Below are 21,689 nucleotides of genomic sequence, written 5' to 3' on the forward strand. Positions count from 1 at the left end.
GCTGCTTCACCTTGGCAGGGGATCTGCAATGGCTCTGAGACATCCACTGAGTTGTCACTCTTCATCATTGCACGCGGGCCCGGCTGGTTTCCCTCGTTGCTGTCGTGATTTCCAGGCCTTGTCATGAAGGAGACGGCTAAGCAGCAGTTCATTTGGGGAACAATGAAGCACTCTGAAACACTTAGTCCTCCAAATCTTCCAAGCAGAAGAACAAGGCTCTGGACTCCCCAAATCTGAGGCACAGATGATGCACAGCTGATCCATGGAAGGTCGACAGTGAATCAAGGCCCACTTCCCAGGCCAGCAACTTAGGTACCCGGGCAAGGAGGAAATACCACACACGAAATCCCAAGTCCTTTTCCTTGCAGCTCATGAGGTTCCAAAGTACCTTCCACAAACACCTAGAGGGATCCAGCACAAGTGACGGCTTCGGCTACTGGTCTCCAAGAAACAGACAAAGGACCCAGGGCGGCCTGTCTCACTGAGGAAGCTGGAATTAATGATCCTTTTCTACCAAGTGCAGGGCGTCCTCACTCTTAACCTTTGACTGTCATAACCTTCCAGGGTCTGTATGGAACATACCTTCACAAGGCACCAGCAGGGCGCGGAGCACAGCTCAGAATTTGAGATGGCCTGGCTGCTCAGAGTCCGAGGAGGGGCTCTGACTTCCACCATGGAGAAAGAACACAGTGGAGGCCAAGGTGAGGGAGAGCCCCAGGATGGGAAATGGGAGATTCATGGACACCAGGCCTCTTGTTCTGCATAGGCAATGGACAGGGCTGGGCGGCGCCAGCAGAGCTTTGGAGAATTAAACTGGTTTACTTCTCGACCTGGGTGGGGCACACAAGGGGCCGTTACAAGAGATGGTACAGAAGGAATATTTCTGGTCCAACGCTGCAGGAGAAGGGGGCAAAGTGGAGGCCAGCGGGGCTGACAGCCCTGAGGGCAGGCTAGCAGACAGTTTCTGCAGCAGACTGGACCCTTGGTTAGTTCAACACAACTGAGCTTCAGACCTGGGGGCCTCAGTAACGGGGAAGAACACCTTCCCTAGGGTCCTTGTCCTCAAATGGGCTTCCTCCTCAGGTCCCCCAGTCGATCCAGGTTTCCCTCAGCCAGGACTTGCCCTGGACAATGGACGCCCCTCGGCCCTCTCTGTCAACAGCAGGGGAACCACTGAGACCGCAGCCAGTGCTGACACAGAACTGACACTGGCGACGGTGCGGGCCAGACCGAAGAGTTATCCAGGGGAGCGAGGGGCTCATTCACTGGCCACGGGAGCATCAGCCTTCGAGACAGGTCTCTGGCCAGCGTCCCCCAGAGATTTCCCACTCGGGAGTTGTGTTTAGAGTAGAGAACCAGGAACCACACCACTGGCTCACACGCACTAAACGAGCAGTGCGACTTCACACACAGACTGCTTGTACCTAAGCGGCAGAGACAGGCTCGGGGTGGGTGAGTTCGCTGCGCGCTCACACCCTCTCCCTCTTCTGCCCGGGTCGCCCTGGAGCACCTGGCCAGGAGGCCAGCCCAAGCCCCTTGCCCACCAACCGCACCCCTCCCCACCCTCCCCAGCCTGAAGCAGAGGCCTCTGCAGAGGTCTCAGGAAACACCCCGTCCAGGTTTCCTCTGTCCCAGCTGGCTCTCCAACATCCTCGAGTGGGGACCCACAGGCAGAGCTCACACGGCCTTTCTCCTGTCAGGCCGCTGGTCATCCTGCAGGGTGTGGGGAAGAGAAAAGGATGAAGGTTAAATTCAACTTCAGGGACGTCCCTGGTGGCTCAGCAGTAAAGAATCTCCCAGCCAACCAAGGAGATGCAGGTTCGATCCATGGGTTGGGACGATCCCCTGGAGAAGGCAACCCACTCTAGTCTTCTTGCCTGGAGAATCCATGGACAGAGGAGCCTGGAGGGCTCTAATCAATGGAGTTGCAAAAGAGTCGGATACAACTGAGTTAGCACACAAACTCAAGTTCACTCAAGACAGACCAGGCTCATTGCTTACCCCATGTTTACCTGCTCCACATTTATAGAGACCCAGTCATTTTTTGTCTTGGTTTTGCAAAACTACACATATACTGTGATTTTCCCCACCTTTCCTAGGAGACTCCTGGTGGCACTCTCCCTGCTTAAAGACTGTAGAGGCGGCGGGTGTTCTCACGCAGGGTGGCCAGGGTGCTGGCGAGCGGCAGGTCTTTGACCCTGGCGATCTCTCGAACCGTGTGCAAGGCCAGGCCCGGGTGGGCGTACTGGCAAAGACTCTTGGGAACCTGGAAGACACCAAGCATTCAGGACATCACTGTGCTTTCTGTGCACAGCCATCAGGCACGTGTCCCTCCCCGGCCCTTCCCGAGCAGGGCCTCTTTGGAGCTGTGTAGAGACCCCTTTACCTGCAGGTGCAGGGAGAGTCCCAGTCATGGGGGCTCTGGGTGAGCAGGGTCCCACGCTTCCTTGGACAACCCTCTACAGGGTAGAGCTTTGCACTGCCTGGAAGAGAGTGGTTACCCTTCAGCTTCTCAGCCCCCTAGACTTTGGTTCTGCAAAGCAACAGAGAGGAGACATCTACACAGCCAAGGGCGGGACCTGGAAAGGTACTGGGCGCCCTGGTCCTGCCAGCCTTGCATGGGCGACCGCCCGCCTCCCACCCTCTCTCCTCAGCGCCTCAACTTAGCTTGAAGACAGCCCTACCTGTCGAGGCAGGAAATAGGGAGCGTCCGTCTCTACGATGATCCTCTCCAGCGGGATCTGTTTCAGAGCTTCCCGGGCCTCCCAGGCGGAGGAGTAGGTCAAGACGGCTGTGAAGCCCACGGACATGTTGGGAAAGTGCTCCAGCAGGGGCTCGATGACCGGGTAGCTGCCGGTGAAGCAGTGCCTGCGAGGAGGAGAATCCCACTTCAGGATTCTCTCATCACCCACTCTGCCAAAGCCCCAGCTCCCTCTAGACACTGCACCTCTTCTGAGTTAATTTTGGTGGACAAATTATCAAAAATGCAAAGACTGCATTCGAGGGAAGGACTCACAGTCGACACAGTCAGAAGTAGAACTGACAAATGCAGCCCCTTTGGATCACAATGACCGTGGGCAGAAATTACGTCCATGTAATCGAATAAACCGGAAGGGGCCTAGGGGTGAACTTTTCTTCTCTTAACCTGACACCTGTCCATGTTCTTAGTACCATATACATCAGCCCAAAAGGGCCAAGTGACTGTGCCTCGTCTCATCTCTGGCAACCGCTCCACTCAGAGGCGTCACCCTTGGCCTGGGTGCCTGGAAAGCAGTGGTCTAGAGGCCTGACAGCCCCACCCTCTTCAGTCACCTGTCAGAACCAGGCTTGGGATCTAGACTGTTTCTTCAGTTAACCCATCTCACCCATCTTGAAAGAGCCAGCTGGGCATCACCTCCTGGCCCCCTTGTGGCCAGAGGCAGCTAACGGCCTGTGCTCTGGCTCCCTGTGCCCAGCTCAGCCCCACACCCTCTGGGCAGTCACCCGCGGATTGTCTCTCACAGCTCCTCCAGGGCCCCCTCAAGCCAAGCCCATGCCCAGAACGGGCACACAGTAGGATATCCAACTAAAGAACCCCTAGATACCATTTAGAGAAGATACCTCCTGGGCTTTAAGGTACGTTGGGGAGGGATGGGGTTTCAAACCACAAGCAGGAGAGAAAATGTCTTCTCTGGTGCCCTGGAATGCTGTGTGCTCAGGCACTGGACCCACAGCAGCTCCCCCACATCAACAGCTCTCATTTCTGAGAACCGAGCCTCCGTCACAACCTGCTTCACGGGATGGCAGTCACAGTGATTCAGAGTATTAGCTCAAACCATATGAAGCTGTCATTTTTTACGTAAAAAGTGGTCAAGTATCAGAAATTTCATTTGGGTCAAAATGATAGTTAATCTTTTGAAAAGATTCTACGAAAACTAACATTATCAACGCTCTTCTTACTGCATTTGTTTTTCCCAGTAACATCCTAGACAGAGGGACATGTTCACTTCATTTGCCTGCTGAAGTTCTAGGCTCTCACCTGTGAATCTTGTAGTCTGGAGGCACAAGTTTTTTCATGATTTTTAGCAGATCTTCATCAGCTTCTCGGCAGTGGATTACCAAGGGCTTCCTTAGAGACACGGCCAGCTGTAGCTGCCTCTCAAACACCTGGGAGAAGGTAGCGACAAAACCTGTGGGTGAGGGCCGTTCTGGATGTCTATTAGCTCCAGAGGAGCCAGTCCAGTGGGCAACCCCCACCATCTCCCATTCTTTGTTTTTAAGCTCTATAATGCATAATAATAGCTAACATTTACTGACTGCTTACTAGGTAGTAGTATTATTTAGGTGTGTTATAACCTGTAATCCTCAAAAACACCCTAAGATAGGGTGCTCAGCCCATCACGTAAAGAAACGGAGGCTCTGAATGAGGTCAGATAACTTGCAGTTGATTAGCTGGAGCACCCCGATTCAAACCAGAACCCAGGTTCTGCATGGAGCAACCACTGCTGCTGCTGCTGCTAAGTCGCATCAGTCGTGTCCGACTCTGTGCGACCCCATAGACAGAAGCCCACCAGGCTCCTCTGTCCCTGGGCTTCTCCAGACAAGAACACTGGAGTAGGTTGCCATTTCCTTCTCCAATGCATGAAAGTGAAAAGTGAAAGTGAAGTCACTCAGTCGTGTCTGACTCTAGCGACCCCATGGACTGGCCTACCAGGCTCCTCCGTCCACTAGGCAATGCTTATTTGGGGCTCCAGGGGCGGGACAGGGCTCACGAGCACCACTCCAAGATAAGTGTCCTCTCCTTCACTGGCCCTGCCCCTACTCCCACTCCCACGAGGGAATCCATCACCTTGCACACCTCTTCCTACATGAAAAGTTGCCATGGATATATCTGCATGATGCCCGACTCTCAGAGGTGCTCAACTACTTGTGGAAAGAATAAATACTAAAGCTGTTTCCTGCAACTTGCTTTCTTAACCAAAATCAGATCTGCTAGGTGAATACCTACAAATACATTACATTTGAAAAAAACAATGCTCTTAATATTTCCATGAGTAGTTTTTTTCAATCGTGGAATATAATTCATGTTTGAATTTTTAACATCAAATTAGAAGATGCTTTTGAGTCAGGTGATTCACTTGAGAATGACATTTTCAAGTCCAACACTCGTACTACCTTGTCTCAAGATAGTGGCAATGAGCCAGTACCAATTCTGACATAATTCAGGTTTAACCTGTTTTCAACTAAAGGAAAGTGAGCCAGGAAACAAACAACACAGAATGCTTTCAAGGACTTTAACGATGAGCTAATCCCAGTACCGGCAGCCCACTGGAGCCCTCTTTAATATATATGCCCTCCTTGAACTCCTCCAGAGGCAGAAGGCTGCAAGAGATTCTAATTTCAACACTTAATTTTTGCTTCTAAAAAGCTACTATTTGCATAATCAAACTATTATAGACTTGGGGTGGATCATTACATGGCTGTTAAAAAAGCCTATTTTTCAAAGAATATTTAATGAAGCAGGAACATTTTCACGGTGGAAAAAACATTCAAACTACTACTTTCTGTAAACTTACTACTTTAAATTCTTTTTTAAAAGGCACATACATACAGCAGTCATTTCCTTGATTCTTTGAAAGGTGCTCATAAGACATGCCACCAACTATCCCTTGCAACTCTCTAAGGGATAGCGACAACAAAAATATGAATTCCAAAACATCTGAATTTTAAAAACTATTAACAAGAAAGAATTGTTAGGGGACAGGAACAGCAGCTGCAATGGAGCATGTGTCATCCCCAGGAGCCAGCAGAAAAAGAACAAGAGGAGATGAAGCTACTGCAAGGGGGAAGTCATGGTCGCTCTCTCCTGGATTGGGAAATGATCATCTTTGCTCATTTGTGTGTTTTGCAAAATATTCTGCAATGGGCATACTAACTTTAAAATCAGAAGAAAAACATTGTTTAATTAAACAAACAAAATGTGTTGCTTCCCAAGAAGGAATGGAAGCTTTGACATTTGTATCATTCGCTGTAAAGGTCATTCAGCCCCTACCCTCCTCTTCTTTCATAAATCACCTGAAAGAAAAGAAACAGCTTGCGAAGCATTTGACCAATGACATCTGGGGTTGGGGGGAGGGGGTCTGGATAAGAACAATCACGTTTTTAGAGATTCTGAATTCTTTAAGTCCCAAAGTGGAGATACCCTTATGTAACCACTAAGAGAGGAACACTGAGCAAATGAAGGACGATGTTACCTTGTGCTGTTCTGGGACAGGCGTGGTGCACTTGTGAGAGTAATCCAAGCCCATCTCCCCGAATGCCACGGCCTTGGGGTGCCTCAAGGCTTGCAGAAGCTTTCTTTCTTGACTTTCACTGTAGTAACGTGCAAAATGCGGGTGACAGCCAAAGGCACCCCACACCAGATCCTCCTGCAACAGGTCCTCCCAGAGGCCATCCGTCAGGGTGCGAGGATCGCAGAAGTCGGAGATGCAGCCCTGAAACTCCTTAGGGAAGGAGCTACTGTAAATCTTCCTAAACTTGGTGAAGGTCCCTTTGAATGACAGCTTGGAATAGAGCATGTCCAAGTGACAGTGGGTGTCGATGAAACCCTCCAGCCTGGGCTCCCGACGGCTCCTGGGCAGGGAGCTAGATGCAGGTTCTTCACCCGGCCGGGGCAGCACATCCTCCTGGAATGTTCTTTTCTCCTTCGCGTGTCCTTCCGAGCTTCTGGAGAAACGAGATGAACGAGACTTCCGGGATCTGCCTTCCTTGGCAGCCTCAGGCTCCCTGGAGGTGAGCGGGGGGCTCACCGTCGAGGCAGGGGAAGAGCCCCGGCCGCTCCTGCCAGCCTGCATCGTGTCACTGCCACCACTGCCCACGGACAGGTACCCGGGGGTCTTGGGACCACTGGTCCAGTAGCTGGCGTAGTCACACCAGGGACTGCTGTACAGGTGAGCTGGATACATGACATAGTCCGTGGGGAAGGCAGAAGCCTCCGGAACTGCAGAGGGTTTCAGGGGGACGGGCTCCTCCTGAGAGAACCTGGCCGTGGAAATCTCGTCCACGTCGGACCAGTCACTTCCTGAAGAGGTGTGCTCCATCACCACCTCCCGGTCCTTAGGCTGCGGAGAAGAGAAGAGACAGAGGTTTGCCTTTGTCCTGTGTGAGGACAGCCTCCCGTGCTCGGCCACCTGCCAAACAGAGGCCCTGGCCGCTCTCTGGCCTCGGTGACGGCACGGCATTGACTGCTTAGCGCACTTTGTCATCTGGCTTCCTAATTACTTCGCAGAAGGTGAGCCAGGTTACCACGGAATAAACTTGGGATCATGGTGTCATGTGCCCTCCCTGGAAGGGAGGCTGTGCCTGCATTCCCTTTCCGAAGAACCCCTCTTGGAAAAGAACTGCTCTCTAGGACATACAGGGTATGCGGGTGGTGTGGTTTTTAGAGAAAAGCACCGCCCAGCATCTCATCACTAACAGGTCTGTTGCACATTCGAAATATACCACCATGCAGTTGGAGTCGTTTGAGGGTGTCTGCAAATTCTTTGACGTTACTCTCCACTGAAAGGTGGGGTCTGTGACCCCTCCCCTTGAACCTGGGCCAACTTGTAACTGATAGAGCCAGAAGGGACTGCAGCTTCCAGGACTAGGTCAAACCAGTCTTGCCCCTCTGGGGGAGGCAGACTACCATATGACTTCTGAGCACCCACAGCCACATGCTAGAGAGGTCACAGGTAGGTGCCAAGCACCAGCTGCTGGACACGTTCACATGTGAGCATGTCAATAAAATACCTCTGACATACACTAACAGATAATTAATATCTTTGCAATCTAGCTCTTCAAAATATATTTCACTATTTCCTTTTCCCCCGACAACAAGTTAATCTGATTAAAATTATAAAAAATGTCCAAATAGAAGGTAAGGGTTTCTCCTCAAAATGATACTTCCCTTCTCTGAGGGTTCATTTCATATTCAAGTCCTCACAAAGTCTCTTGTAGTACAAGATATACTCTTTTATTTGAAGAAGATAAATGACCCTAAACAAAACTCAGTCAAGCTAACTTGAGAATTTAGAGAGGTTCCCTAAACTCATTTTTTTTTTTTTAAAGAGGGGAGATGGGAAGCAAAAAAAGGTAACAGATTAATAATTGTTCCTGGGGGTATGACCTCACAATTCTCTGCTAGACATCATTTTGAACAAAGGTTTTAAAGACAGTTTTTAGTTTTTTATAAAGATAACTTTTTAAACAGCAATAAGGCAAGTGGTTAAGCATAAAATTATACTGGAAACTTAAATAAAATATGTAGGAGGAGGAATAGGACAACACAGGGCCAGTTGGAAAGCTCCTTTTCACTAAATACATTTTTTAAACAGTGGAAATATATTTCCTAAAATACTAACTGAAAGAATAATTAGACATGGTTACACTGTAGGATGCCCCAAAATTTACCTCCCAAGGCTGAACAAATGCAAAGGGATTTGCAAAGGGCATGCAAAAGGAACAGCTATTTGCAATGTGGGACAGAATTTCCAGAGACAGAATAAGACAGACCAAAAAGTGCTACATCGTATCAATGGGATCTCAGCTACAGGAAACTCTACAAGTCAAATGACATCTTTTTTTTGTTTAATATATGTAACAACAAATAACATGGAATGGGAAAGGGGAGGAGGAATCTACAGAGACTAAGAGATTTAACACTTTAGAAAATGACACACACACAAAAAAAAGAAAGAAAATGACACATATGACTCTTACATCCTGCCTGAAGCAATCATGTAATAGGGAAATTTAATCACTGACTGGATATGTGTGCTCAGTCGTGTCCGAGACTCTGCAAGCCCATGGACTGTAGCCCACCAGGCTCCTGTGTCCATGGGATTCTCCAGGCAAGAATAATGGAGTGGGCTGCCATTCCCTTCTCCAGACTGACTGGATAGTTGACCCTATTAAGGACCAGAGGGAGAGGGCAGAGGGAGAGATTAGAACTGTAGTTACGCTTGTTTTTTCCCTAAAGATCCTAATTTGAGAAACACTAAAATATTTATGGGTGAAATGATATGGTAGGTGCAATTTTCTTCCAAATAAGTTGTGGAGAGAAAAGGGATACAGAGCTCAAACAAGACAAGACTGGCAGTGAGTTAACACTTACTGATGATGAGTAATGGGTAGTCAGGTAATTTTCATAAATATTTTGAATATCTCATAATAAAAACTTTAAATGGAAATAATAGCAATTAAAATTCCAACTCAGATGGAAGGGTAGAGATGTCCTCTGGCTGCTTCACAAACAATCATCTGAGGGTACTGGTTAAAAAAAACCAACTAATTCTGCAGGTCCATCTCAGACCTCTTGAATCAGATTCTCATTCTTCTCATGAGGGCAGTTCAGGAAATCACATTACATGACTCAAAAAGTAACTCCAGTGACAACAAAGACCATGTCAGAGAAACCTGTGAAAAGGTTCAATAAAACTAATCAAATATGAGGGGATGGGAAATGGCAGAGTGGGGGTAAAAATGACTTCAAACCTAAAATATTTACTATCTGGTCCTTCACAGACAGAGTCTGCTGATCCCCGTATTAGTCTGTGATAACATTTAAAGAATCATGCCTTTTTATACAGAGGAAGAAACTGGGGCTCAAAGAGGTTAAGTGACTTTCTCAAGACTGCAGTACACTGGCAGAGCCAGGATATGAACTCAAAATGTCTGATCTCAACACTCATCTGCTAACCTACCCAAATATATACTCAACAGGCAATCTAAGTGTCCAGTCTGACAAACAGGAGTTTCAGTATAGAAGTTTGGAAAGTTCACCCATACCAGGGAACTCCAGGCAGTGAAACAATGATCTACATTAGACAGGAAACACAGGCATTATACACTGGGTTGGCGGGAAAAGTAGTTTACAAAACCTACTACTCTTGGGGTTTCCAATTAAATACAGCACATGTGGGTTTTGTCCTTCCTGCCAAAAAACTCTTATTAAAGTTATAGGAAATGGAAGTGAAAAAGCATAAACCTATGAAGAGAAAGCATACAGAAAAAAAGAGCAAAGCAAACTAAAAAAATAATCAGATACTAGAAAGCACATAAAGAAACAGTCACTGGATAAGCAGATCACAGATGGCCAAAACCTAGGCCTGCAGTGAGAAAAACCCTGAAACATGCTGAATCATACTACAGGCCCCCAGAAGACCCAGGAATTGGAGGTATCAGAGCTCTCAAAATGAAGGCGAGGCTGGAGATGAAAGTAAGAGGATCTGTGAAGTTAGAGCCCCAGATCCTTGCTCCCATCCTGTACAGACGGGTCTGCCCCTTCCCTGCCCAGCAAAAGATAGATTCGCGCTTGGAAAAGTTAAGCCAAGGAGCCTGTGGAAGAATCAGGGACAACAGACACATAGCTGAGGGTCATCACATGTTAGACAATGATGAACCCAGGCACCTCCCTCAACCTGACTCCTAAAACACTAGCAGCTGGACATGTGCTCCTGAGCAGAGCCCTGGAGGATTTGTCCCAGGGCCCCACCCCTCATGCCCCAGCAGCCTCTGAGGATGAAACTACAGGTGATCACCTGATGCTAAAGGCAGCAGTTGATAAGCCCACCCAGGCACCAAGACTTCCAACTGGCTTAATGCTTCATCGTTAAAACATGAACAGATACCCAAAACATCTGAGGAAAAGCCTACCACAAAAGATGACACCAAAATATTTAGGGGAAAAAAACAACAAAACAGAAGAAAACTCTGAAAAAGTAGTGCAGAAAGAAAACTTCAAAATAAACTTTTAATTCATATTCTCAGAGAAACAAGAGAAGGTATTATAACCTCAAAATGAAACAGGATGTCTAAAAAAGGACAAGTCAAAAAACTGAGCCAGTGTTTTATAATTTAAGTATGCCAAAAATGTTAAAAGCATGTGTTATCATCAGATGCACTCTCCTTAATTACGCATAAAGAAAGCAGAGATGAAAGGAGACCGAGGGAAAAAGGAATTGTAAGGAATCAAAAGGAATATACCCTCAAAAAAAAAAAAAGGTGGGGAGCAGACTACTTATTTCGACAATATTGAGAAGAATTTTATGGTACTGTTAGGGGAAGCACACTGACTAAAACCGCCCACCCTGGCCAGGCACCATAGTAACCATCTGCATGAGTTGTTTCACGACAGTAGTGCCTGGTAAGGAACACGGAATTAATAAGCCACCACCAACCGGAAGAGTTCAGGAAAGGTCAAAAGGAGACACCACATGTCCAACCACCTCCCAGAATCCTCCTCTCTGGCACCCATCTTGGCTGAACAAGGCGTGCACCACGAGGAAGGACTCTGAGTCAGAATGACTGGCTAAGGACAACCCAGAAACTAATCCCATCACCATAAAACCCGAGACTGCGAGCCACATGGCAAAGCAGTTCTCCTGGGTTCCCTTACCCTACTGCTCTCACCCAGGTGCCCTTTCCCAATAAAATCTCTTGCTTTGTCAGCACATGTGTCTCCTGGGACAATTCATTTCCACGGGTTAGACAAGAGCCCAGTTTCAGGCCCTGGAAGGGGCCCCCCTCCCTGCAACAGTACTAGCAGTTTGGAGATGAAACAGTCATAAGAACAGAAAACTACAGGAAAGAAACAAAGATGAACTTCAAGGTAGACAAACTTTTATAAGATTGGAAATATAATAGAGTATACTAAGTCAGTCAGCTATGAATACGGGCATGATAATTATAAATAGATTTGACTAAAAATTGTATTATGAACCAGGGAGCTATAGGAAGGCAGAGAGGATATATTTACACGTGTGGGTACCGTCGAAGTGTAGAGAACTAAATTCTTGTCTCCTGTGTAGAAAGTCCACAGATGTCTAAATTTTTAAAAAATAAACAGTGTGAAATTACTTAGAAACACAGACTAGAGGAGAGAGATGAAAGGGGCTACCTCCGAGCAGCAGTCACGAAGCATGGGCAGAGATGGGTACCACGGGGGAATGTTTTTCCCTCCGAATCAGAAGCAATGTTAAAAAACTGCTAGTTTCCCTTCAATGCTATTCAGTGTCACCCTCTGCTTCCTCTAGAGCAACAGAAGTTTATCTGAATGTAGTGTTTCCCAGATGGAAGTCAGTCTGGACCTTTCCAGACTTTTCTTGCAAGTGTTGGCCAGATTCTTCTCAACAGATATGAGCAGATACAATGGGGACTACTTCTGAGCCAAACTCTTAAAAGGGAGGGAATGTCCTTTGCTCTTCTCCCCTTCCTCCGGGCTGGAATGTCAAAGTAATGTGCGGAGCCTGGTCACAGCCACCCAAACCACAATATGGAAACCGCCAAGCACCAGCAGAGAGTTAAGCAGGAGGCACCGGGTCCCCCACACCGTGGACCCATCCTCTACAAGGCAAACTGCTTAAGTCAATGTTATTTTGGCCTTTATTACACAGGAAAATCTGTATCTTAACATATAAATCCGAAAACAAAGCTCGCACTGAATTGAGGTTTCTTAATAAATCAGAAAGGCATGATACAAGAGAACTATCAGTTTGTTTCCTGAAGCCCTGGGTAAGTCAAGGACTGCGCTGAATGAGTAATACTTTATGATCAAACTAAAAAGACCAAGGACATTTAACAAAACTCACAACTCCACGCTGGACCTGAGCTTGACTCACCTTCTGGCCATTCAAATGCGAGTCAGAGTCATCCAGAAACTCCAGGGGTGGAGAGCACTCTTCGGTGAGCACCCTTCGGCCACGCAGGGGCTCCTCGCTGGGTCTCTCCTGAGGGTCTATCACCACCCTCCTGTCACAGAAGCTGCTCTTCTCCAGCACAGCATCCTCCTCCTCCGCTCTGACCTCTGGGGTGGACTCTCTCTCTTTCTGAGGAGCTGCCACGCTGCCACTCCCGGCTGGTCCCTCTCCGCGGCGGGGGCGCTCTGCGACGTGGGGTTTTGCCTGTGGGGCCGCCTCTCCCTTCCTCTTTGGCATCGACTTTCCCAGGATGCCCTGGATGGCCTTTAGGTAGATCATGGCGGAGCCCTGGTCTCGAAGTCTATCCCTCTGCCTTTTCTGGACCTTGTGTGGTTCCTCCATTGTGCCATTTTGACCCTCCACTTCCGCTGCCAATTCAGAATCCACGGAGCTACGAGGGCTATCTTTGGAATCAACCTGGAGGAAAAAAATAAGAAATTACGAAAGGTGATTTCATATACGAAGCACTTAGCAAATGAGACATTAGTGGAGACGTCATGCCAGCCCTCAGCACACGCAGCCACTGTGAACAGTTTCAGTAGAAACTGGACTAGAAGAGCGAGCTAAAAGAGATGAAAGGGGCTATCTCCAAGCAGCAGTCATGAAGGATGGGCAGAGACGGGTACCACAGAGGATGCCTCCGCCCACTGTTTGTCTACAGCTGCCACAAAGAGTTCTACCATCTGGCAACGCGACACCGCCGCTTAATGCTTCAACGGCTCTGTGTCTGCCTGACTCCTGAGTGTGACCCCAGAAGCTCTCCTCCCCAGTTGGCCCCCAGCCTTCCTTCCAGCATCATCTCCTGCCTTTCTCCACTCACCCGGTGTCCTGAGAATGAGGGAAGCACTGGAGAAGGAGGAAAGGAGGGCCCTGGAATAAGCAGTGCCCTAAGCATCAGAACAGCATTTCATACTCCTTTTTGGACACACACTGTTCTTGTTTCCTGAAATGTACTTGTCCGTCAAGAGAACTCAAATGACACCTCTTCTGTGAGGACTTTCCCGATGCTTAGTCACTCACTCCTCTGACCTCTCGTACTCCAAATATCCCTGTTACCACACTCCACACCTCATACTGTGATGAACTGTCTCATTCTCTGCACCACCAGCCCCAGCACGGCCTCACCCAAGCACTGGACATCCACTGAGTGAAGCAGAAGACAGGATCCCCCGTGAAAGTCTCATCACTCAAGAGCCAAGATGCGCAGTGCTTTCTTGTGTCTGGGTTGCGTGACCCTCTAAAGGGCCCCTCCAAGGAAGGACGCTGCCCTGTTCATCTCCCTGCTCCTCCCACCTAATGCTGGGCCAGGATGAGCAGGTGCTCAAAGGAGGGCAGCAGCCCCAAGAACACTGCCTGTGAAGTCAGACTGACCTGGGATTATGCTCTGACCTGTACAAGCTGTGTGGCCTTGGTCCAGTCGCTTGACCTTTCTGAGTCTCACTATCCCAGGGTTTACATATATAGCATGTGCTCAAACATTTATTCACTGGTATCTAAGCATTTGTTAAGGAAGACATAAAGATAACACTTCCATCAACTATACTTCAATTAAAAACAAACAAGCTTAAAATCTTAAGGGTTTAGCATAACTATGGCTTTACTTCTCATAAAAATAATAAAACAGATGACACTACCCACCTCACAAGACTGAGAATTATGTGAATGCACCTGATGTGAAGTGACTCATTGGAAAAGACTCTGATGCTGGGAAAGATTGAAGGCAGGAGGAGAAGGGGATGACAGAGGATGAGACGGTTGGATGGCATCACCAACTCAATGGACATGAGTTTGAGTAGGCTCCTGGAGTTGGTGATGGACAGGGAAGCCTGGCATGCTGCAGTCCATGGGGTCGCAATGAGTCAGACATGACTGAGCGACTGAACTGAACTGAAGAGAGGTCAAATATTGAGATTCACATTTGACAAGCTTTAGCTTCCCAGGTGACGTTAGTGGTAAAGAACCCACCTGTCAGTGCAGGAGATGTTAAGAGACACGGGTTCAATCCCTGGGTCAGAAAGATTCTCTGGAAAAGGAAATGGCAACCCACTCCAGTATTCTTGCCTGGGAAATCCCATGGACAGAGGAACCTGGTGGGCCACAGTCCATGGGGTTACAATGAGTTGGACCTGACTTACCTACTAAACTTCCTTCTCCAGCACATCATAAAGTTCAAACTTTTCCTTCCACTCTTCCTTCCCCAAACTGAATTAAAAATTTGGACATGTCATCAACAGATGGAGAGAGATTTCATGTTCCCGGGTTGGAAGAAACAATATTGTGAAAAATGACTATACTACCAAATGCAACCTACAGATTTAATGCGATCCTTGTCAAACTACCAATGGTATTTTTTGAAGAACTAGAACAAAAAACTTCACAATTCATATGGAAACACACAAGACACCAAATTGCCAAAGCAGTCTTGAGAAAGAGAAATGGAGCTGGGGGAATCAACCTTCCTGACTTCAGATTACACTACAAAGCTACAGTCATCAAGAGAACGTGGCACTGGCACAAAAGCAGAAATATAGACCAAAGGGAAAGATAGAAAGCCCAGAAATAAACCCATGCACCTATGGGTAACTTATTTTTGACAAAGGAGGCAAGAATACTCAATGGGGCAAAGACAGCCTCTTCAATAAGTGGTGCTGGGAAAACTGGACAGCTACATGTAAAAGAATGAAATTAGAACACCTCCTAACACCATGCTGCTGCCGCTAAGTCACTTCAGTCATGTCCGACTCTGTGTGACCCCATAGACAGCAGCCCACCAGGCTCCCCTGTCCCTGGGATTCTCCAGGCAAGAACACTGGAGTGGGCTGCCATTTCCTTCTCCAATGCATGAAAGTGAAAAGTGAAAGTGAAGTCGCTCAGTGGTGTCCAACTCTTAGCGACCCCATGGACTGCAGCCTACCAGGCTCCTCTGCCCATGGGATTTTCCAGGCAAGAGTGCTGGAGTGGGGTGCCATTGCCTTCTCCTCCTAACACCATACACAAAGATAAACTCAAAATGGATTAAAGACATAAATGTAAGACCAGAAACTGTAAAACTCTTAGAGGAAAACATAGGCAGAACATAAATCAAATGATGATGTAAATCAAAGCAAGATCCTCTACGACCTACCCCCTAGAGTAATGGAAATAAAAACAAAAACAAGTGGAACCTAATTAAACTTAAAAGTTTTTGCAGAGCAAGGAAACTATAAACAAGGTGAAAAAAACAACCCTCAGAATGGGAGAAAATAATAGCAAATGAAACAACTGACAAAGGATTAATTTCCAAAATATACAAGCAGCTCACACAACTCAATACCAGAAATACAAACAACCCAATCAAAAAGTGGGAAGAAGACCTCAACTGACATTTCTCCAAAGACATACACATGGCTAACAAACACATGAAAAGATGCTCACCATCTCTCATTATTAGAGAAATGCAAATCCAAACAAAATGAGATATCACCTCATACCAGTCAGAATGGCCATCACAAAAAGTCTACAAATAAACGCTGGAGAGGGTGTGGAGACAAGCGAGCGCTCTTGCACTGTTGGTGGGAATGTAAACTGATATAGCCACTATGGAAGAGGTATGGAGATTCCTTTAAAAACTAGGAATAAAACCACCATATGACCCAGCAAACTCACTCCTAAGCAACCAAAATTTAAAAAGACACATGTATCCCATTGTTCACTGCAACACTATTTACAATAGCGAGAATATGGAAGCAACCTAGATGTCCATCAACAGATGAATGGATAAAGAAGCTGTGGTACATACATACCATGGAATATGACTCACCCATAAAAAGGAATGCATCTGAGTCAGTTCTAATGAGGTGGATGAACCCAGAACCTATTATACAGAGTGAAGTAAGCCAGAAAGAGAAAGATAACCATCATATACTAATGTATATGTATCATATATAATGAATCTAGAAAGACGGTACCAATAAATTTATCCACAGAGCAGCAATGGAGAAACAGACAGAGAGAACAGAATTATGGATACAAGGCGGGGCGGGGGAGGAGGGCAGCCAGAGGGTGAGATGTGTGGCGAGAGGAGAGAGTAACACGAAGACTTACACTACCGTGTGTAAAACAGACAGCTAGTGGGAATTTGCTGTGTGACTCAGGGAACTCAAACGGGCTCTGTATCAACCTAGAGGAGTAGGACTGAGAGGGAGATGGAAGGGAGGCTCAAGAGGGAGGGGACCTATGTATACCTATGGCTGATTCATGTGGATATTTGACAGAAAACAACAAAAGTCTGTAAAGCAATTATCCTTCAATTAAAAGAAATAAATTTTAAAAAACTTAGATATGTCATACTAAAGGCTAAATACAAGGTAGGTGAAGGTGCTCACAACAGAGACATTTAACCTTCTCTATAAAGTAAACGAAAGTCATCAACTACCGTTAGAATCTGAGGGTCTTCCCTGGGGGTCCAGTGGTTAAGAATCCGCCTGCCAATGCAGGGGACATGGCTTAGATTCCTGGTCCTGGAACTAAGATCCCACACGCCACAGGGCCCATCTGCCACAACAAAGACCCAGCACAGACCAAAAAGCAATTAAAAAAAAAAATCTGAGAAAACCTTGCCAACAATTATCCTGGAGGTAATAAGGCACAACAAGGAGATGCTGGCCAGCAGGAATCGCTAATGATTCCAAAGTGCCAGTCTAGCTATGGTCTAAATGTGTTCCCCACAAAATTCAAATGTTGAAATCTGATCCCATGGTGGTGTTATTCTGTGTGTTCTTTGGGAAGTGATTAGGTCACGAAAGTGACTACTTCTTATTGACAGGATTAGTACCCTAGTGAAGGGGCCCCAAGACAGCTTTCTTGTCTGTCATGTGAGGACATAAAAAGAAGTCTGTGACCCAGAAGAGGGTCCTCACCAAGCTGGCACCCTGATCTCAGACTTCCAGTCTCTAGAATTACGAGAGATCTGTGCGGTTTGTAAGCGGCTCAGTCTGTGGCATTTTGTTACAGCAGCCAGAATGAACCAAGAGCAACATCTTCCCCTCGGAATACTCCATGACCTGGCACACAGACTTCTCTGCTGAGGGGGACACACAGAGCCAAGTGTGCATCTCTCCAAGTCCACAGAGCACATCCACAAGGGCAGGTGGGTGGGTGGGAAGAAGGCAGGTGAGTGGTGACAGGGCTTTGACTTGTTAGACAAACAAGTCTGCAAATGGCTGCAGAAAAAGCGGGGAAGAGGGGCAGAGAGAAGGGACGGTCAAAGAGGCATTTTCAAATCATCTAAATGAGTAAAGTACTGTACCTTGTTTTCAAACTAACAAACCCTCTCTAGGGAGAGTGCTTAGCAGTGCTAGAGAAAGATAGTTGGGATTAATTCTATCAAGTCGCAGAGTGTTACTGACATGAATGATCTTCCAAAAGCGCAAATCTGCCTTCCCTCCATACAGAGCTCCCTAATGGCTTAGAATAAATCCAAATTCCCTTGGCTTGTAACACCCCACTGCAAGCTGCCCCCTACCTAGCTCCTCAGCCTCCATTCCACCAAACCATATCCTGAGGCAGTCTCGTGACTTCTTCAGGCCTCCCTTCAGACACCATGCTCCTGTGAAGGCTCGTGAGGCCACCATCCAACAGAGTGCTTGACACACAGTCCTCACCCAAGTGCTTATGACTGACAGCAAGCCAAGGGAAGAACCCCAAGACTTCTGAGACAGGACCAGACTGCTCATCTCTCCAAGGGTAGCCGTGAGAGTGACTGTGGTAAAGCAGGCCCTTGAGGCCTGGAGGAGAGGCGTGTGTGCCATGAGATGAGACCACCCCCCCATCAGGGGCCACACCCTCAACGCTCCAGTTCTGGCCCAAGAGAACCCAAGCCCAGCACGCAGCACCCCTGAAAGACTAGGCTAGATTCTTCCTCGCCTCACGATCTGGTTATTGAGATTCAATTTAATCAACTGATCGCTTTACCTTGTACCCCAAACCACTGAAACTGCATCAAGGATAAATGACAAGATCAAACTAGCCTCATATTTACCTCATTTACATGTGTCATATTACATATACTTCATATTACCTACACTTATGTCAAAGACAAAGCCTTTCAACTCACCATTAAATTAAAAAAAAAAAAAATCAGTGTGCCCATACAAGGGTTCTGACCGTGAGGGCCACATAGAAAACACGTGAACACTTCTCCTAAGGATAACAACCTGCCAGCAAGGACACAGAGCTAAATACAGCCTCACTTCTCAGTTCCACATCAGAAACCACTCAGCAAAGGCTTTAGGACAAATTGTTTTCTTTCTGGCTGGTTCTGGGTTTTTTAATGATAATTTTATTTAGGGGCAGCCCATCTTACCCAAGTAAGACTTTGCCTGTCTTTGCTCCTCCACGTACAGAACGCCCCACCTCTAAAGGCCCATACCTCCAAAACCTAGAAAGCAAATCCCAAGCAACTAGAAACACTGCCTGGCACAAGCTAGGACCTCGATAAATATTTGCTCAAAAACTAATTAAAGAGGTGGCTGACGCTCACACAGTAGCCGGCAACAAAAACTAGGACTCGTCTCCTCCCTCTAACCCGACTGGAAGAGACGGAACATTTACAAATTCACATTCAACTTCCTCTCTCACACACACAGTGCAGGTGCTGAGAAAATGTCATTAATCCTTTAAAAAAAAAAAAGTTAAGTAAGTGGGTGAAACGCACCTCCTCCGTGAAGCACTCCTCAGTATGCTCCCCAACATTATGAAACCCTCCTGTGTGTTCCCACTAGGGAACTAAATGCTGAACCTCTAAAATAACCCTGCCCCACCATGCAAAAGCCCAGCGTGCTGGAAAACATAACCTTGGTGAAAAGCCACACCAAAAACCAAATCCTTTTTCTTGGTTCTGTGCCTCGAGGTATATGGCACAACTCAGTAAATTAACAACTAAATTACATACACCTATGTCTCTGGGGCACGCCAGCCACCTGGCACAGCGAATCTCCACCATGACTGATGGCCAGTTACAAGCACCTGAGAAATACTTCAATACCAGGAAGCTGTGCCCACACTCGTGCAGAACCTCAAGAATTTTTAAGTAGTTTCAAAGTGCTGGCAAGTTTGCAAACTACCTCTCAACGGAACTTCAGGTCATCCCCTGGCGTCTATCCAGTTTGCGCTTAGTCCCCTGGGAAGACCCCAAAGATCTTAACAGACATCTTTTTCTTAGCGTCCTTTCACCAAAACTCCACCGCCAACATCTCAGTCCAAGTGGAAAGGGCTTCGCCGTTTGCAAGGCGTTGGGGCCACTTACCTTAAGGCTGCAGGCTTCCTCCTCGAGAGAAGCCATTTCTTCCAGAGAAGGTCTGACAGAGCGCAGAGGGGATCCCCCTGACGAAAGGAACCCCTGTGAGCTCGGAATCAGGCCTCGTTTGCAGGCGGCCCCACCCGCACCTGGGCCAGAGGAATGGGAGGAGGAGGAGGAGGTGGTGGAACTTCTGCGGCGGGAATGCGAGGAAGAGGTGGAACTTTTGTGGCGGGATGAGCCCCAGGACACATCGTCCTCCTTCTGGGCTTTCAGGCGCTTGGGGCTGCTGGCCCCTCCTGAACGCGACACAGAGCTGTGAGCTGGGCGGCTGGAGGGGGCCACATCACTGGGCTCCCGGAGGCAGCTGCGCTTGCGGGAACTCCGATCCGAAGTGCTGCTCCAGTGGTACTTGACCTTGCGCCGCTCCGACGCCATGGGCACCTGCAAGGTAAACAGGCGGCCGGGAGTCCACCACCACCCCTGCTGGCTGCCCCTTCCTCAGCCTCCCGCCTTCCCAGGAACCCCTGCGGGAGGGCAGGCCACTAGGTCACAGCCAGGGGATGACTTCACTGACCTTTCCCCTTTTCCACTGCCCATCACAGTTCTCAAGGTTTCAGAGACGCTAACGCGCTTCGTGTGTCGGCGATAGCAAAGCGCTTCGGAGAAGTCCAGAAGGTCCCAGGATTTACTAAAGGTTTCCTGCGATTAGGTTTCCGAGCCCACAACGTGCTTCCGCGATTACCAAGAGCTTCAGTTTGCACAGCGCTACTTCGGGGATGTCAAAGCGCTTCCGGAACTACGACGCGCTCGGATTGAGTTTGCAATACAAAGCCCTTCGCAGATGTCAGCGCTTCAAACGGCTACAGGGCGCTGTTAGGTCCACACTTGGAGGCCAGTCCTGCAGCCCCTGGGCGGGCCCGCGGCCGGGAGGCCCAGAACACCGAGCGCGGGCCGCAGAGCAGGGCCAGACCGGCACGCAGCCCGCCCTGCCCCGGAGGCCCAGCCGACCAGCCCCGGGCCGGAAGGGGGCGAGCCGCCGCTCAGCCGGCGGCGCCTGGGTCCGCCTGCTCAGACTATCCCCGGGTCTGCCCCGCTCGTCCCTGCTCTCGCGGCCCGGACGTCGGCTCCGCAACCTGCACCGCCCTGACGCCCTGCCTTGGCCGCCCGCTTGCCGTCCGCCCCAATCCTGCGGGGCCGGCCCTGCCTCCGCCGGAGCTGGGACCACACCAGCCTCTGCTGGACCCGCCTACCGGAACGAGTTGTGCGGCCCGCAGCCCGGCGTGCGGCGAGGGCGGGTCCTGCGCTGAAGAGAGGGCGCCCATTGCTCAGATCAACAAGGGGCGGAGCTCCGAGCAAGACGGAGCTCCACTGTTGGTCAGTAAGTCTGGAGGCGGAACCCTTCGCCTTATGAATCTCGTCCATTGGTCGGAAGCTAGACGGGCGGAGCCACACACGTTAGCTCTTAGAGCTCGAAGCAGAGGCGGGGTAGCAGTTCCTCAGGCTTGCGGATAGTAGGGGAAGGGAGCACCGACTGATCCGTACTCCCGGGGCTGTTCCCTACTGCTCAGCGCTGTCCCCTTTAGCAGGACGCCTTCAGATTCAGATGCGCTGATCAAACCCACACTCGCGTCATCACTCCATTTACAGAGCAGGAAACTGTGGTTCAGAGACCCAGTGACAAACCCAGAAACTGA

The 21,689-nt window shown here is 48.5% G+C and overlaps 1 protein-coding gene across 1 annotated transcript; it reads right to left on the reverse strand.

Annotated features, from left to right (window-relative positions):
• Positions 1–1,624: 1,624 nt before the first annotated feature.
• TATDN2 (TatD DNase domain containing 2) lies at positions 1,625–20,803 on the reverse strand. The gene is made up of 8 exons (XM_068982902.1): positions 20,570–20,803; positions 20,002–20,436; positions 12,639–13,133; positions 6,234–7,100; positions 4,019–4,146; positions 2,685–2,868; positions 2,091–2,266; positions 1,625–1,713 (listed from the first exon to the last, which is right to left on the reverse strand). Exons 2-7 carry the CDS (start codon positions 20,428–20,430, stop codon positions 2,126–2,128), a joined length of 2,244 nt encoding a protein of 747 aa, XP_068839003.1. The 5' UTR covers positions 20,431–20,436; positions 20,570–20,803; the 3' UTR covers positions 1,625–1,713; positions 2,091–2,125.
• Between the last annotated feature and the right edge of the window lie 886 nt (positions 20,804–21,689).

This window comes from Capricornis sumatraensis, chromosome 10 (assembly GCF_032405125.1).
Source record: "Capricornis sumatraensis isolate serow.1 chromosome 10, serow.2, whole genome shotgun sequence".
Taxonomy (NCBI): domain Eukaryota; kingdom Metazoa; phylum Chordata; class Mammalia; order Artiodactyla; family Bovidae; genus Capricornis; species Capricornis sumatraensis.